At 45.3% G+C, this 15,957-nt stretch overlaps 1 protein-coding gene across 2 annotated transcripts in view; it reads left to right on the forward strand.

The window, feature by feature from the left end:
* Positions 1-12,347, forward strand: part of LOC146189193 (uncharacterized) — a 49,557-nt gene extending 37,210 nt beyond the window's left edge. For both annotated transcript variants that reach the window (XM_084604077.1, XM_084604078.1), the window contains exons 13-16: positions 370-570; positions 2,729-2,864; positions 5,842-5,912; positions 10,288-12,347. In XM_084604077.1, the coding sequence (XP_084460203.1) occupies positions 370-570; positions 2,729-2,864; positions 5,842-5,912; positions 10,288-10,578 (699 nt within the window). In that variant the 3' untranslated portion in view covers positions 10,579-12,347. The remainder of the gene's footprint in view (positions 1-369; positions 571-2,728; positions 2,865-5,841; positions 5,913-10,287) is intronic.
* Positions 12,348-15,957: the final 3,610 nt, after the last annotated feature.

The following is a 15,957-nucleotide window of genomic DNA, read 5'->3' on the forward strand; positions in this document are numbered from 1 at the left end:
CAAGGAAAGCATGCTTTCAACTTCAGCTTGCTGTTAAGCAATTGCATGCGCTCAAGTGCAAATGTGTGCTCCCTACAATTTGGAAATGCACACTTATCGAACACTTATGTGGACACTTCCTTACAGTGTAGTTGGTCTCGTGTTACAAAGTTGCAGGATTTCCCGAAGCTTCCTTGGACCGCTGTCACACTCAAGTGTTCAGTTGTCAAAGGATTCTGCCTTGCCATACCATCATCTTGCCATTCAACCTGCTTCCCCAAGATTGTACAGTTCCTGTCTAAAGTGAAATTTCTGCTTAAATGGATGCAATCCTGGATTGCTGCTCTTGGATGGTGCCAATGAAATAGATTGTTTCATTTGCTCTTTCAGCACTTCGACCAGAAGCTTCTAGCAGCCAAGCTCAAGACCTCGCAGCGTGCCGCCAGCTCGGAGTCTTCTGCCGCGACTGTGGACAATGCAAATTCGGAAATCGGCCAGCTTCTAGAGTCGAAGAAGAGACACGACCTTGTCAAGGAGATGTCCGTCGAACAGGCCATTACCATCTTTCCCTGCTACCGGCAGGAGTCCTCTGTAAGTCCACTGCATTTGGTGCTGCTCATATTGCCCATACAAATGGCTAGCTACAACATAGATAGCTAGCAAGAGAAGTCACTTCACGCACAGCAATAAACTCTTACTTTGCTTCTACACCCGAGTTGTAACTAAGAAATTGTAAGATGTAAGGTTTAACATATTGAAGCGAAACATGGGCTATGAGAGCTGCAGCCGAGGAGGGCGTCAGATTAATTTTGACCACCTGGCAGTCCCTTGCATAGCGGATGGGTGTTCTTGTATTTTCATCCCCATTGAAATGTGGCTGCCGCAGCCAGGATTCAATTCTGTGACCTTGAGGTTGGCAGCCAGACGTCAAAACCATTGAGTTACCTTGGCTTGTATTTAAAGTTGTTTCGAGGCGTCATTCTTCTGGAAGGAACTCTTTATGTAGAACAATGAAAGGACTTTCTTTGTCCTTTGCGCTTAACCGTTGATCATTGTTTGAATGGCGTCTACGCTCTCCCATTAATATTGGAGCAACCCGTCACGGTGGTGCAGTGGTCAGGGCTCTAAATTCTGTGCCCAAGGATGCGGAATCGAATGCCGGCACGCAGGCTGCTTTTTGATGGAGGCGGAAAGCAAGGTGCTTGTGTACTGTGCGATGTGAGTGCACTTTGGAGGTGTTCGAAATTTCCGGAGCCCTCCACTACAGCGTCTCTCATAGCCTGAGTTGCTTTGGAACATGAACACTATAAACCAAACCAATCCAAACTATTAATATCAGAGATACCTCCAAAGGTGGCAGTAGTATGAAAGAATTTATTATTTTTTTTTTCATGGCACTTTACGCAGCAAAATAATAATCAGGGGGAAAAAAATAGAGACCAGTGCTGTTTTCACGTGGGATGTTATCAGCATGTTTCATGCTCTTGCTTTATGTATACAGCAAATAAGCATTCTTTCTTTGCAGTTTTCTCACTGTAAGGCAACTTGTTCATTGTTTTTCATGTAACATGCACCTGGACACCCACGGATGATCCTCTATGGGCATGCTTGTGAGATGGTGAATGAACTTTCGTAGCCTATTCAAGTCCTTTGTTGTGTATCATATTACATTCATTGTAGGAAGCAGTGCACAGCAGACACGGGCACAACACTGTTCATTCATGTGCAGTGGGGAGCAGAAGCGTATTCACTGTGCATGTTCCTCTGTCTGATCAAAAAAGAGGGCACAGGTTAACCACCATGTGTGGATGTGGTGACAGAAAGAAAAATAAGCTCCTTAAGCCTATGCGTTCTTGCTGTTTATTACTGAAAGGGTTTGACATGTGCAACTTAGCACATTCATCGATTCCTGTGCCCAAATAAAATTTCTGTGTGTTTAAACTTTGGCACCCACCTGCCAGTACAGTACGGTACTGCAGCAGCAAAAGAATGTTTCGGGCTCACAGCGATGCATATTGTAGCTCTGTCTATTTACGCTTTACCGTAACTCATTGCATCAGTACAGACTGCATATACGATGCAAGGGATATTGCAGGTACGGTAAAACCCTAATCATTCAAACTTCAAATCATTGGAAATGCCGAATGATTAAAAGATTTTCTGCGATCCTCTGTTTTCTAACGTAAACTGCATGCAGAAAGGACCTATTTACGGGGTTAGAAGGCAAGGGGCTCCATGCGTCAAAAAAACAATATATATATATTTTACTTCGGGTGCAGGTAGATTTCAGGGAAAAAAGTTTGAATTGCATACTATTTACCTGGTTTGTTCACACCAGTGGTCATTGCTTCTGACGAGTGTTAGCTAGCGCTGGAGAAAACTGTAATGATCTCGCTTCTGATCTCCATTGGCTTCCAACTGCTTTCCTTGTGATCACATCATTGCGCATTTATTGCTTTTTGGTTGCGCGGTTGCAGTGCCTTTTGATCAGGAACAGTTCTTTCTGGAGCTATCGGCTCCATGTACATGGCTACATGTACTTTCAAGTAATGGTAACACTTTAAAAAGTGCCACCATCACAGCCTTGTAGCATCACAAGTGTGTTGTACGACGACACAAACACATACTAATAGCGTGTCACGTAGTCGAAAAGGAGGAAGCAAGCAAACTTCAATGGCTGTGGTGAAAGTGTGCGGGAATTCAATCATTAGGTCAGTTACCTATACACTGCGCCACTTTTTTTTGTCAGCTCCTTGCTGAGTTCAAGGCACTGTGGAAGGTCGACATCGCCGAATGCTTTGAGAAAGGCATCACGCGACTCTTCCGCGTGCTCATGGACACCGGGACACCACAGGAAATCATGGTCATCTCGGAAGCTGACGGGGGTGAGTGTGGGAGTGCTGTTTAATGCTCAGAAATGTCTGGGCGTTGAGATTCCTGCGTATTTTGAAGCCCTTCGGGGCTTAGGGGCGTCTCTATCAGCTAAGCTTTTCTCGCTCTAATATTTTGGCTTTGGTTAGCTGTAGGTCATAACACCACATGTGACATAATATGCTTGGGCCATCCAGCCAGTGAACCTTGCCTCTTTGTCACTATTCCACTTTCTTTACGCTAAAAGTGTCTCTCTCTCTGCGCCTGCATGCATAATCGCAAAAATGTTACATTGCACCATCTTGCAGGTTGTCTTACTCCAGTGCTGCACTGGGGTTCTAGCACTGGTCTTGATTTTTGTGTCAGTGCCCTTCACTTCTTTCACACTTTCGTGGAAATGTGCCTTGCATAGTTCCTTTGTGTTACATTTGATATAGGCACGTTTGTCCCTTAAAGATAGAAAGTGGATGCTCTATCCCCTGCTGTCGCTCGTAATATCTGGAACAACTTATTCTGCACAGCAAGGTGGACAGTGTCTCCACTTGCATTTTGCGACATTCGAATGATTTCTGGGGTTTTCTATTTCTCACTGATTAGATTAGCTTAGGCTTGAATAGATTTTGCACCATGGCCTATGTCAAAGCGTAGCGATCTATTAGTCAACCTTTGGCAAGCTTCTAAGCTTCTTTTCAAGGTCCTTTGTTGCAGTCACTTTGGTTTTCCTGGCAGTTTTAATGCTGTTCTTTGCAGCTCTCATTTTATGGTCAGAGTGATTACTGGGAGTAGTTGTGTGTAACTGAAGCCATTTGTAGTTGTAGGAACCCACACGTCTGGAGCCTAGACAAGAGAGAGAACAAAAGGAAAAGAAGGATGAAAAGAAATGGCAAAAAAACAACAAAAAAACAGGCACATCAAGGCTTTAACTAAATGTTATAACTAAGCTAGTTTAGCTAGTAACTCACTTAGTCAGTAATCCTAGTTTAGTAATTTTTTAATGAGAGTTTTTGGGATATGAGTGTGATGTAAAAGATACAGCAGACATTTTGATTTTCCCCTCTGTGAAAATATCTAATTGGTTGCATTTCAAGTTAGAGGCTGTAGCGCTAACGACCTGAAGCATCTAGTACAGCCTTTTCTGCAGCATTTTCCCACCTAGCGAAGCTAAAGCCTGATGCCAATATTGGCCTATATCAGCAAAAAGTTCTATGCTGCTTGCATATGCATACTAACAAAACGTCCGCAGCATTCCCGGTAGCCAAGATATTATAAATCATATTCTTTTTGTAACTTAAAGCAGAAAATTTATGGAAGTTTACCATGCAATACAAAACAACTGCAAATACTAATTTTTCGATAGAACGAAATATCTCTGAGGGCTTTGGCCAGCGTCCATACAGTTCAATGCATTTGGTTTCTCTCAATTGAAAATGCTGTCAGACTTTAATCCTACAACAACAAAGTTTTCTGAAGTACCAGCAGTTTGTGAATTTCCTTCATGCATGAGCCTAGTTCCTAAATAATAAAGCACTGGCATGTGTCTTGTATCTTCAACAGGTAAGGCGCTTCCATGCTGCCAAGAGGCAACGTTTATGGGCATAGCCATCCTTGTTTACGGGTTGTTTTCAAACATGTTGTTTGAAAAGATATGTATATTTTTTGGTGAATTTTGATTTCTTGGCAGCCAATGCAAATGGGTACAGCCTTAGCGCCATTAATCCTTTAACCGCCAACCCCGAGCTGTACTCGTCATGGCAGATCGTACCAAAATTGCCAATGATGAGTTACACTCGTCCGGCCCGATATTGCGGTGCTGCCATCTTGAAAGACGAGTTACAGTCAATTGCGTTGGTTGCGATTTTTAACACTAGAGGTAGTTAGTCGACTATGAAAAATGCATTTTGCGCCTTTTGCGCCTAATTGAAGGCTCTAAAGAGTCATTTTACAATGCGCATGCACTGTGGGAAAGCCACCCTTGGGAAAAGTTTAACCACAAACCATCAAAGTAATATATTTTCAGAACCATAATTACATGGAGAAAATTATAGTCACTTAAAAAAAATTATGAAATAAATACGCCGTAGTTCAGTGTGTTCTACTCATTACTGTGGCATGCACTGTGGGAAAGCCACCCTTGTGAACAGTTTTTTAAAACTTTTAGTGTTAACTTTAACCACAAACCATCGAAGTAATATATATTCAGAACCATAATTACATGGAGAAAATTACGGTCACTGAAAAAAAATTTACGAATTTGGTACGTTTTTTAGAAAATAAATCGGTGGTTAAAAGGTTAAACCTGCCTATGTTGCTGCCAGGGGTGGCAGGCAACGCATGCATTGTTTGGCAAGCTGGCCTGTTGAATTTGGATGACTTTCTGTTTGTTAATAAACATTTACAATTGTCGTGAGAGATGAATGCCGCCATAGTCTGGAATCTGGGCAACATGACGGAAGAGAGTGATGATGAGGATGGTGACGAGCATCCTGAAAAGATGTGCTTAGTGCACTTGACACCATCGTCATCCCTTGGCTCTGACAGTTACATTATGGTCATAAAAAACCTGCTTAGCTATGAGAGCAGAACATTGAAGCTGCTGTAAAGAAGATAAGGGTACAGCAATGGCAGACGTTTTCAAATAGATTTTTGTTTCAGCAGAGTCAGGTTCATACCTAATGTACAGTACTGGTCTTGAAAAAGCAAAAAAAGAAAAAAGGTTTCTCGCGATTTCATTATAGCGGGAGTCGATTGTAATGTGTAAGCAGTCAGTGCAATGCCTTTGTTGTGACTAAGAACATTTATTTGCTTTAGCTTTCTGAGGCCATTATATATGTTTGTACCGAGACCTTTGGCACTGGTGGCTCTGACAGAAGAGGTTGATCATGCCTTTTTTCTTCTCTGTTTTTGTTTAATGTCCTTTTTTTGTCTTTCTGCCTGTGAGCAGCTCGTTATTTCATGAATTTTTCTCCATTCCCACTTTTTTCTCCCTCACAGACATTTTGCTGGTGGTGCTGGAAACCATTGCAAAAAGATGCAGAGAGAAAATCACCGCTCTCCTGGCAGAGGTGAGTAGTTTTAATACAACCCCATGGTTCACCCATTAGTAGCAAGTGTGAAAAAGTGAAGATGTAAAAAACGAAAGCACGATCTCAAGATAATGACTTGGTAGCTCTTATATCTAGGGTTAATTTAACTATCTATAGGAGGTATTCACTGAGGCCGTACTACGAGATGGTGGGAGCGTCGTCATGCCTCGTCAGCCTTGTCTGAGGTCACTGGTGGCATTGGCGAGCGTCGACTCATGCAGTATCAGGTTCGTTGTCAGGTGCCCGCTTTACATTGGAAGTGATTCGTAAAGATTTATTAATTTGTAAATACAGTCTAGTCTGTTTATAACGAAGTCGGTGGGAGTTGGAAACCACTTCTATATCCGCTATTTTGTTGTGACCGGACTATGAAAAAGGAGACAAATTTGAGTAAATTGTTTTATCGTCACTGGACGAAGTGGTTCAGCATTCCCTGAATACACTTTTCAGGCGTAGTCATCAGGATCGCGGCCTCCATACCGTCCAAATGCGAACCGAAGTTCTGCTCTGAACTCCCGAGGTACATCCTTATCGTGTCAACAACTGCAATGGCCACTGCAGAGGTCACCGGTTTTGGGGCACAACCAGTGTCGTCGCAGTCACTCTCGGAGGCACTATACATTCCTTCCATGACGTTCCCGGCAACTTCGTCAGTCGTGAAGTCCTCCGTGGCAACAAGTTCGTGGTCGGTGAAAATGAAGTCCATGTGGGACAGACCTGGAGGCACAAGGTTCAGCTCGTTAGCAGACTTCCATCTGGTGCAGCAATGTCAACCGCGGCAGCTTCGTCCTCGGCAGGTGCCGTGTCCGCACTGCTGCTCCGGGAGAAGCCAGCTTTCTTAAAGCAGTGAGTTATAGTCAGGTGCTTCACGTCCTTTCAGGCTCTGCATGCAAAATAGATGGCCTTCATCAAAAGGACCTTCACCTAGGCCACGTTGTCGGCAGAGTTAACATCGATTAGAAGGCGCTCGATCACTCGGCACCGGTAGTGGACCTTGAAGTTCGCGATAACCCCTTGGTTCATAGCTTGGCAACTTGGCTAAGCCCAAGTCCTTAGTGTTCCCTAGCACGACGGGTCCACTGAGCGGGCTGTTCTTTGATCGGGCATCCAAGAACCACCTGTAAAGTGCGGCTTCTAGGTCGGCGTATGTGGCGCACCGGATCCTCTTTCGGTCCCTGCTGCCAATGGCGCCGATCTTGCTTCGTTCTTGATTTTCATTGATAGTGTGGACTGTGCAATTTCGTACTTCCGTGCAATATCACTATTCACGTTTCGGCACACTTCGTCTAGAACAGTGTACTTCGTCTTCGATGACAACACTTTTCTCGTGCCCGCTGAGGTGCTGGGGCTCGCGAGACTTGACATTGTGGAGAAATCGAAGGGTCGGGTATGAGAAAGGAGGTAACTGAGTAGGTTCATTGTCTAAAAATTGTCCAGGCGAGGTCAGGGATCACAAGATGTCAAAGATAAGAAGCAAAACAAGGCAGGAAGGCATAATGGCATCAGCGAGAGCAGCACATACAAAGATCCACGAAAGCGGAGGAAACGCTCTCGCTTCTGTCGCCCTCTCACTCATACGATAATTTTTCCCTGACTCTCTCTCCCGCGCCCAGAACCGAGTGGAGAGAAATTTAAGAACTGCAATTCGCCAAGTCGACCGTTGCTCTGTGATGTCATCGAAAATTGCCTTTTATTTTCTTATTCTTTTTTACCTCCCGCTCAACCTGCTTGATGGAAAACCACATCACAAAGATGACATGCCAAGCGATGCAGTGAAGCAACCTTTCGCTTCGCGCGTGTGCAGAAGACTGCGAATGCGGCCGTCTGCCAAATTTTTTCCTTATTTTCGCACAAAAGATTGCCTGAAGGCGTAAAAATCTCCTGATTGATACATTATTTTTCATTTGGTACAAAATCACTTCGCTATATCCCCTGACTTGCGCTTATTTACTTCATTAAAGCTGGGCCCAAATTGTATTGAAAATGCAAGAATAGGAAATTGAACTTCCTTTGTTCTGCTATTTCACTATAAATGGCTTCGCTATAACCGGTCTAAAATGTACTTCCACATCCACTTTTTGTTGTGGAGCCCTTTATGCACATGGAGTCTGCAGCGGCTTTCATGGATTTGTACATTTTAATTTCTTCACCTGTCGCAAAACTTAAGAGCGCACTTCACAAGCAGGCCCCGATGACAAGGAATTCAACGCAAAGCAGTCATCTTGTAGTACGGCACACACCACGACGAAGTTACCACATTCATATGACGCGATGTTTTCACAAGTCGAACCGACGGTTTTCTTGTTCCGTAGGTCTACGAGTGTAAGTACTTATCCTCTCACTCGCACGGTTTTCGCTGGCGCACAGAGAAATTTTGACAAGATGCGAAATGTGCACCCCGAATCACGATTTGAGTATTGTGGCTGGTTGTGGCACCCGCACACACAAACATGCCTATGGCGAATGGCGCACCGGCTGCTTGTGCCTTGCGGATGATGTCACGTGCATACCCTCTATAGCATCTTTCAAGCAGCGCCGAAATTTCGCACCATTAGACCACATCTCAAAAAGAAAAATTTTAAGCAAAAATGAATTTGCTATATTCAGTATACAGTGGAAGTTTGTTATTCAGTAATACAAATTTTCAGATAATTCAAGAGGTACTACTTGTTCTAGCCGAGCTCTTAGATGTCAATGTATAAAAAACCCATTGATTCAAACTCAAGTCGCTTTTATTATGGAAATTTGAACTACGCACTGCCGCGTCTGGCTGCCCTGGCGCCTGATATAAAGTCAGAGATCAGGAGGCCGTGTTTCCTTCAAAATGGACAGACAAGATAAAACCAAATAAAACGGCACCAGCGCTTTTGTCTGAGGCACCGAGGGGTTCTGTAGAAGGTGTCGGTGGTTACCTTCCTTCTTCTCGACATGATCTTTGAGGCTTGCAAAGGAAAGAAAAAGCGCGTTAATTTTACCCCCGTTAATATGGAAAAGCGGATAACTTAACTGTCGGCATGTTCCTGGCCGGTGCATGAGTATGACATTGTCACTGGGGTGGTGCTTTCACAGTAAGCGACAGACAGCAACAATGGTCATCCTTGTCAAGTTGTATCGCTGCGACGCTGCTGTATGCTACTTGAAGCAGTGTTGCTAAGCGCGCGAAAAGTCTGTGCTTGAAGCCCTCATTGACCCCTTTGTGCAGCAAGCGCAAAGGCAATGAAACCAGGTCTTATGTGGGAAACTTTCTCCATTGCAGTGTAATTTGACCACATATTTATCAGCTGGTGGAAGCAGTCTTCTCTTTTTTTTGCTATAAGTGTGTAACAAGGCTGGAAATTCAGCTGATTGAATGATTGCAGTTTTGTGAGGCTTTCCTCCGCTCGTTCACTTATTTCACACCACATGAATAAAGGAAACTGCATTGCGGTAACCAATACCGTTTCATATCTCACAGTTTGCATATCACTGTATAAACTGAACTCCCATTGAAATAAAGCATAGCAGTACCAAATCTGAGTCTTTGTTTTTGGCCGGTACTTAGCGAAGTTAAACCGTAGTCTCAGCATTTGAGATGCACGCAACTGATGGTAACACGATCAGGCCATTTACATAAACTCACCAGACTAGGTTCGAGTCAGTTATCTGAAGTAAAGGGCTGGTCTTGAGAAAGGGAAGGTATAACCGTATTCGGCTCTCTTCCTTTTATGGTTTCACATTTTTCTTCGAAAAGGTGACTTAACTCGCAATAGTCTATGTGAACTCTCATCATCCCTCCAGGAAACAGCTTGAGCGACGCAATTGTACACACCCTAATTTCACAAAACTGCAACTATAACGCGAGAGAGAGTGTGAGGGCTGCGCTTTTGAGATACACCTGCTCAGTATGGCTGTAATGCTGTTATTTCAGGCTCACGGCTACTCGCCACTCAGCATTTGAAACTGGGTTTTACATGGCTATTATGCGAGGGTTAGAAAAACTAAACCAAAACTATGCAGCTGTCAGACTTGTTTTCAGAGGAAGGACCACCGGATCACTGTCACATCTCCCATTGTGTGCACGGTGGGGTTTAGCAAGTGACAGACCGTGCTGGTCAAGGATGATCACTATGAGCATTTGCTTGCTCAGATTGTCGTACCTCAATACAGTCGCCCTTCGGAAGTCCTCATATTACCGATGCGAGACCTACATAGTCCGAATTAACGAGTATTTGATCCCATAGTTTTAAACGCATGGGCATTGGCCTGGAGCCACATGAGCAACAGAATTATCGAAACATTTGACGTTCATTTTACTGTATTGGAATTCAGAAAAGTGATAATTGTGTTTTCTTCTGCTTCTGTTCCCGTTTTGCAGGGTACCGCACTGCCAGCACCGTGTCTATTGAAACGCCCTGACGGCAGCTATGAGGTGTTTGTCGATGGCTTCTTTTTGTTCACCGCATCATCCCTGCTGGGAGGCATCTGCGCGCTGTTTGCGTCCTTCTGGGTCTTCCACATAGAGTATCCCAAGGATGCGCGGAGCATCCTGACCTTCCTTGAGCATGCCTTCCTCGACTTGAACTTCACAAAGCCGCACCTTAAGGCATGGGAGCTCATCAACCTGTACAGAAGCTCAAGCCCACGGCCACAGGAGAGAGAAAAATAGATGCACCTGATGACATGGAAGCGCATCAGCCTATGCAGAAGCTTAAGCCCATTGCTAAATCGAGAAAATCATGCTTGTTAGAGCCCTGCCGCGATGATACAATGGTAAGGGCGCTTGATTGCTGTGCCCAAGGATGTAGGATCAAATTCCAGCCTCGGCGACCGCTTTTCTATGGAGACGAAAAGCAAGGCACCCATGTGCTGGGCTATATCAGTGCACATCAGAGAACCCCAGGTAGTTGAAATTTCTAGAGCTCTCTGCTACGGCGTCTTTTATAGCCTGAGTCAGTTTGGGGCGTCAAACCCCATAAACCAAACCAAACCACACTTGCTTGACTTCCTGCTGAAAAGTAAGTTATTGCCAGCAGGAAGAACATTTCTTGTACAGAAGCACAATATTTGTTGTTGAGTGTTTGTCATTGCATTTTTTTACAAGTCACATGCACATTCTATGAAGAGTCGATAAATTGTTCCAAAAATAGATTTTTGTTTCAACTGGCCTTGTTCTACATGTGATGGCATTGCTTATAACTGAGCTGCATGGGAATTTCCAATGGGGATAGAACATGCCCTGCCGTAATGGACTCCTTTGCAATGTGAGCAGGGACATTCATGATACCCTTGCAGGGGGGGTGCAAAGGAGGCAGCACTGTGCATTGTAGTGCGAAACTGCTCATACGCTCACCACCACCTTATTTAATCTTTGTTTTTACCATCGTTCTGATTGGCTAAGCTTTTACGTAAAGCCATAATCTCGTGGCCTCGCTCGGATAATTCAGACAAGCCCAATAAAGTGGAAATTTGACCTTGTCTGATTTTACACCAAAATCTATGTCCAGCCCAATTAGACTATGGCAAAAACGATGGTAACAGGCCACCCCTGAATTGTGACCTTGGCCAGTTTGGACCAAAATCGTTCTCCAACCTAATTGACTACGGCCATCATAATGGTAACTTCCAAATTTGGCCCACCCGCCATCGAAAATTGACCTAGGCCGATTTGGACCAAAATCATTCTCTAATCATAATTGACTGCCACCGAAGTGACGGTCAGCTCCAAATTTAATCTTGGTCATCTTCAAAATTTCATCTTGGTAGTTTCCAAAAAAAAGCCTGTGCTTTCGCACTATAATCAGTTTAACAGAAATAACCCCTGCCAATTTTGGTTTAATTTTTTTCAGTTTTTCTTCTACAGCAGTGAATTCCTCGGTTGATAGCAATGCCATTACCTTATGACGGTATAAGAAGGTAGCCTTCCACTCCGCGGATACAGCGAGCGCGGGAACAAAGGGACGAAGACATGGCATTTAAACTGCACTTGCAAATGATTAAAGCCTATAAAACGAGGTTTTTGGAAGGAGGAGGCTACGTAATGGCTTCCGACTAGATGTATACATCAGATGCAGCAGTTCTGCAGCGTGCGCTCATCTGGCGTGATGTCGCCTTGTAACACGGCCGTGTGCTATGGGATGTCAGTGCACAGTAAAGATCCCCAGGTGGTTGAAATTACGGGGCTCTCCACTACATCTCTTTCTACTTTCACACCCACCTTTCTCCAATTCCTTACAGCGCACTGCAGGTGTCCCCAGAAATAAGTACTATGACATACTCCGCCTTTGCCTTCCTGTGAACCAAATAAAAAATTAAAATTCAAACAACATAGCAAACATATTCAAGCGCGAGTGCCTGCATACTTGAACTTTTATTTTTATTCATCATGTATTTAAATAAAGCTTTGCAAATAAATTTTTGAGGATGCCTGCCAATGAATGCACGCATAACCCTATTATTTTCTTATGAAGCTTTGCTTCAAAACTTTGCAACCAAATTTTGTAGCGAGAGCTACATGGATCCCCTCAAAGTCGCAATTTCGCTGTGGCGGTGGCCGCGCAATGGTCGTACTGCTCCTTGCGCCGTTGCCTAGCAACCGCGACCTCGCCATCTGGCATGTCAGGGAGAGGCCGCGCCATTTGGCGTTCACGCCCCGCCAGGGTGGTGCAGTGGTAAGACGCCCAACTGCTGTGCCGGAATAGCCGGGTTCGAACCAGACCTCGGCGGCTGCTTTTCGATGGAGGCGAAACGAAGAGGCGTCCGTGTGCTGTGCGATGTCAGCGCACGTTAAAGATCCCCAGGTGGTCGAAATTACTGTTGCCCTCCACTACTGCTCCGCTTTCTCTCTCCGCACTTTCACTCGCACCTTCCTCTCTTACTGCGCGGTTGAGGTGTCCACAGAAAACAAGTGAAATACCGCGCCTTTCCCTTCCTATAAATCAATCCATCTGGCATTCACGGGGTAGTGCGATGTCACCTTAAACAAACTTGAAGGTCAGAGATACTGCGCCTTATAAACCAATTAGAATATACAAGAAAAATATGAAAGCATGATATTGACCTGGTTAGGTGTAGGTGCCCAGAGTTCCGTGGTGTCCACTCAAAAGGAAAAGCGCATAATGAAGAAATAGCACTGCAGAATCTGCTTTGGAGTAATGCGAAAGCACGGATGCTGCTGTTGGTTGCTTCTAGTTGCTTAAATCACTTCTTGTTTACCCATTTTAGTCTGGTACTTTCAAACTGCGCGCCAATCTCTTCCTATGCCCTTTTTCCGGCTCTACGTCCGGTGCGTGACGTCGTATCCCCTACGTCACGTTCATTCACTTATTTACCCATTTTAGTCTTTGGTACTCTCAAATTCCGCGCCAATCGCTTCCTATGCCTTTTTTTCGGCTCTACCTCCGGTTTCTTGACGTCACATTAATTCACTTGTGTTTACCCATTTTAACCTTTGGTACTTTCAAATTGCGCACCAATCCTTTCCTATACCCTTTTTCGGCTCTACCTCCGGCTTTATGACTTCACATCCTTGACGTCACCCAATTGACTGACAAGTATACGTCTGGTACCTTCAAATTGCGCGCCAATTCCTTCCTGTGCCCCTCTTTTGGCTCGACTTCAGGTTGCGTGACGTCAGCTTAATTGATTGATTTAATTAACTGTTTAGTATTTGATACATTTTACGTCACCCTAATTGACTTAATTATTTTAGTATTTGATACATTCAAATATGGCGCCAAGCATTGGCTAATGAGTCCATTTTTTGCCTCTAATTAACTGATTGGGCTTATTTTTTCTGACACATTACGTCACCCTCTATCGATTGACACAACTCAACCCTGTACAACTTCTCAATTACAACTGCTGCGGACACGATTTCACGGACCGTTTCTGCGGACGCGGTGTGCGGATACGGTCTGCGGACAGAAATCTGCGAATATAGTGAAGTAACGCCCTCGCATTAATAAAATTACGAGTCACTTTGGTGACTAAAGTGGTGAAAGGCGAAAGCATGAGTGCCACATTCTGCCACGCATTTGTTGCGAATGTAGCGGTGAATGCTGCTTCGAGTAAGGAGATTGACTACTGTTTTACATTCCTCCCTTCCTTTATGGCATGGTACACGTGTACGCGGAGAATTGTGAGCCCCGCCGGGGTGGTGCAGTGGTAAGACGCCCGACTACTGTGCCGGAGCACCCGGGTTCGAACCCTACCTCGGCGGCTGCGTTTTGATGGAGGCGAAACGAGAGAGGCGTTGTGTGCTGTGCGATGGCAGCACACGTTAAAGATCCCCAGGTGGTCGAAATTACCGTAGCCCTCCACTACGGCCCCTCTTTCCATTTTCGCTCCCACCTTCCTCCTTTCCCTTGCGGCATGGTTGAGGTGTCTACAGAAAACAAGTGAGACAGTTACCGCGCTTTTCCCTTCCTAAAATTAATCAATCAGAATTGTGACAGATACTGCGCCTTTCCTATCCTGTAAATCAATTTCAAACGCCGCTGATGCCTCCTGTGCTAACGCCTCCTATCAGTGTTAAGCACATCCTTTAAGGGTTTGACACGAGAGCGTAAGCTACCAGCCCACATATAAAGTCACGCTTCAACCACGCCGTATGAACGTGCCTGCGTGTCGTAGGGCGGATAACGAGAATGCAAATGGTTCTGGCAGGCTGATTCTGATATCACCCTCCCATATGAAAAGAGCGAGCCGAGTTGGCAGCTCCTACCCGTGGCATAGGGATAACGTGAATTCAAATGTCATGGCAGGCAGATTCAATGGCAAAAGCGTGACACTTTTGCTGACGACACCAATGGACCATTAAAGGCTTACACCTTAAAATGGGTTCACAGAAAAGGAAGGCTCCTGGCCCTACCGGGTTGGGACAGCTAGGTCACTGCCGATTGCGGCGGGGGCTAGCCTGCCACCATAATTTTATCTGTTGTAGGCCGTCATTTCACCCGCTACCGTTTCGGTGGTGTACGCCGGTGCGTCTTTCTCTCGCTGTTGTTTTATTGCGAAAGCAATACTACTCGCATTTCAAGCCTTCGCGTGGCCTGGCCGCAGTTACGTCTTACCCACGTGACGCTGTGACGTCACATCCCACGTGACACACGGGCTGGCAGGAGCTGCCAACTTGGGTCTCGTTTCACATGGGAGGGTTATGCCAGAATCAGCCTACTAGGACCCTGGCATTCACGTTACCCCTATAGGCCACTTAGGCACGCTCATATGGGTTGGTTAAAGCGGGGCTTTATATGTGGGCTGAGGAAGAAGAGAAGAATGCTCGGTCACCCGCAGCTAATGCTTTCGCTCAATATATAGTTCAGCAGCGTTGAACCCTTGTAATTTTTTCTTTATTTTCTCCTGTCCACACGAGGCAGCGGAGGTGGCTCAGCTACAGAGCCAGTAGCAGGCCCGTGCATTTTCTTTTCCTTCAGTCCTAACCACCGTGGTTCTAACTCACGCAGAGGAAGTCGCCATTGCGCTAGCAGCTAGCCACATTGATTCCGAAATAATCTCCGACTCGCGAGGGGCCTGTCGGAACGTCGAGTAAGGTTGGGCTCCATACTTAGCCTACCGACTACTTCAAAATTGCACCTCTACCGGGGACGTCGCTCACCAGAAAATATGGGCTCCTGCTCATATGGGCCTCGAGGGGAATGTGGCAGCCGACGCCGCCGCCCGCGCGGGCTTTCCATCTCGGCCCCCTAGATCAGGATCTCGAATTCAAACCCGCGTATTCTTTTAAAAACATTGTTCTTTATTTTCAATCTTGCCATAGCCTTCACCCTCGATCGAGTAAAGGTCTAAAATGGAGGAGTGGCTTCTACTCTGTCTCTATAGCAACACTGCTGTGCCCGGCAGCACTCATTTTAATCCTTCCTTCACAGGCAGTTGTTCGCACTGGTCGGATAAGTCTTCGGACATTTACCCCATGGTGTGGGCTTGGCAGCAACACTGCTGTGCCCGGCAGCACTCATTTTAATCCTTCCTTCACAGGCAGTTGTTCGCACTGGTCGGATAAGTCTTCGGACATTTACCCCATGGT

Source organism: Amblyomma maculatum, chromosome 5 (genome assembly GCF_055883805.1).
Source record: "Amblyomma maculatum isolate TAMU_Amacu chromosome 5, ASM5588380v1, whole genome shotgun sequence".
NCBI classification, from domain to species: domain Eukaryota; kingdom Metazoa; phylum Arthropoda; class Arachnida; order Ixodida; family Ixodidae; genus Amblyomma; species Amblyomma maculatum.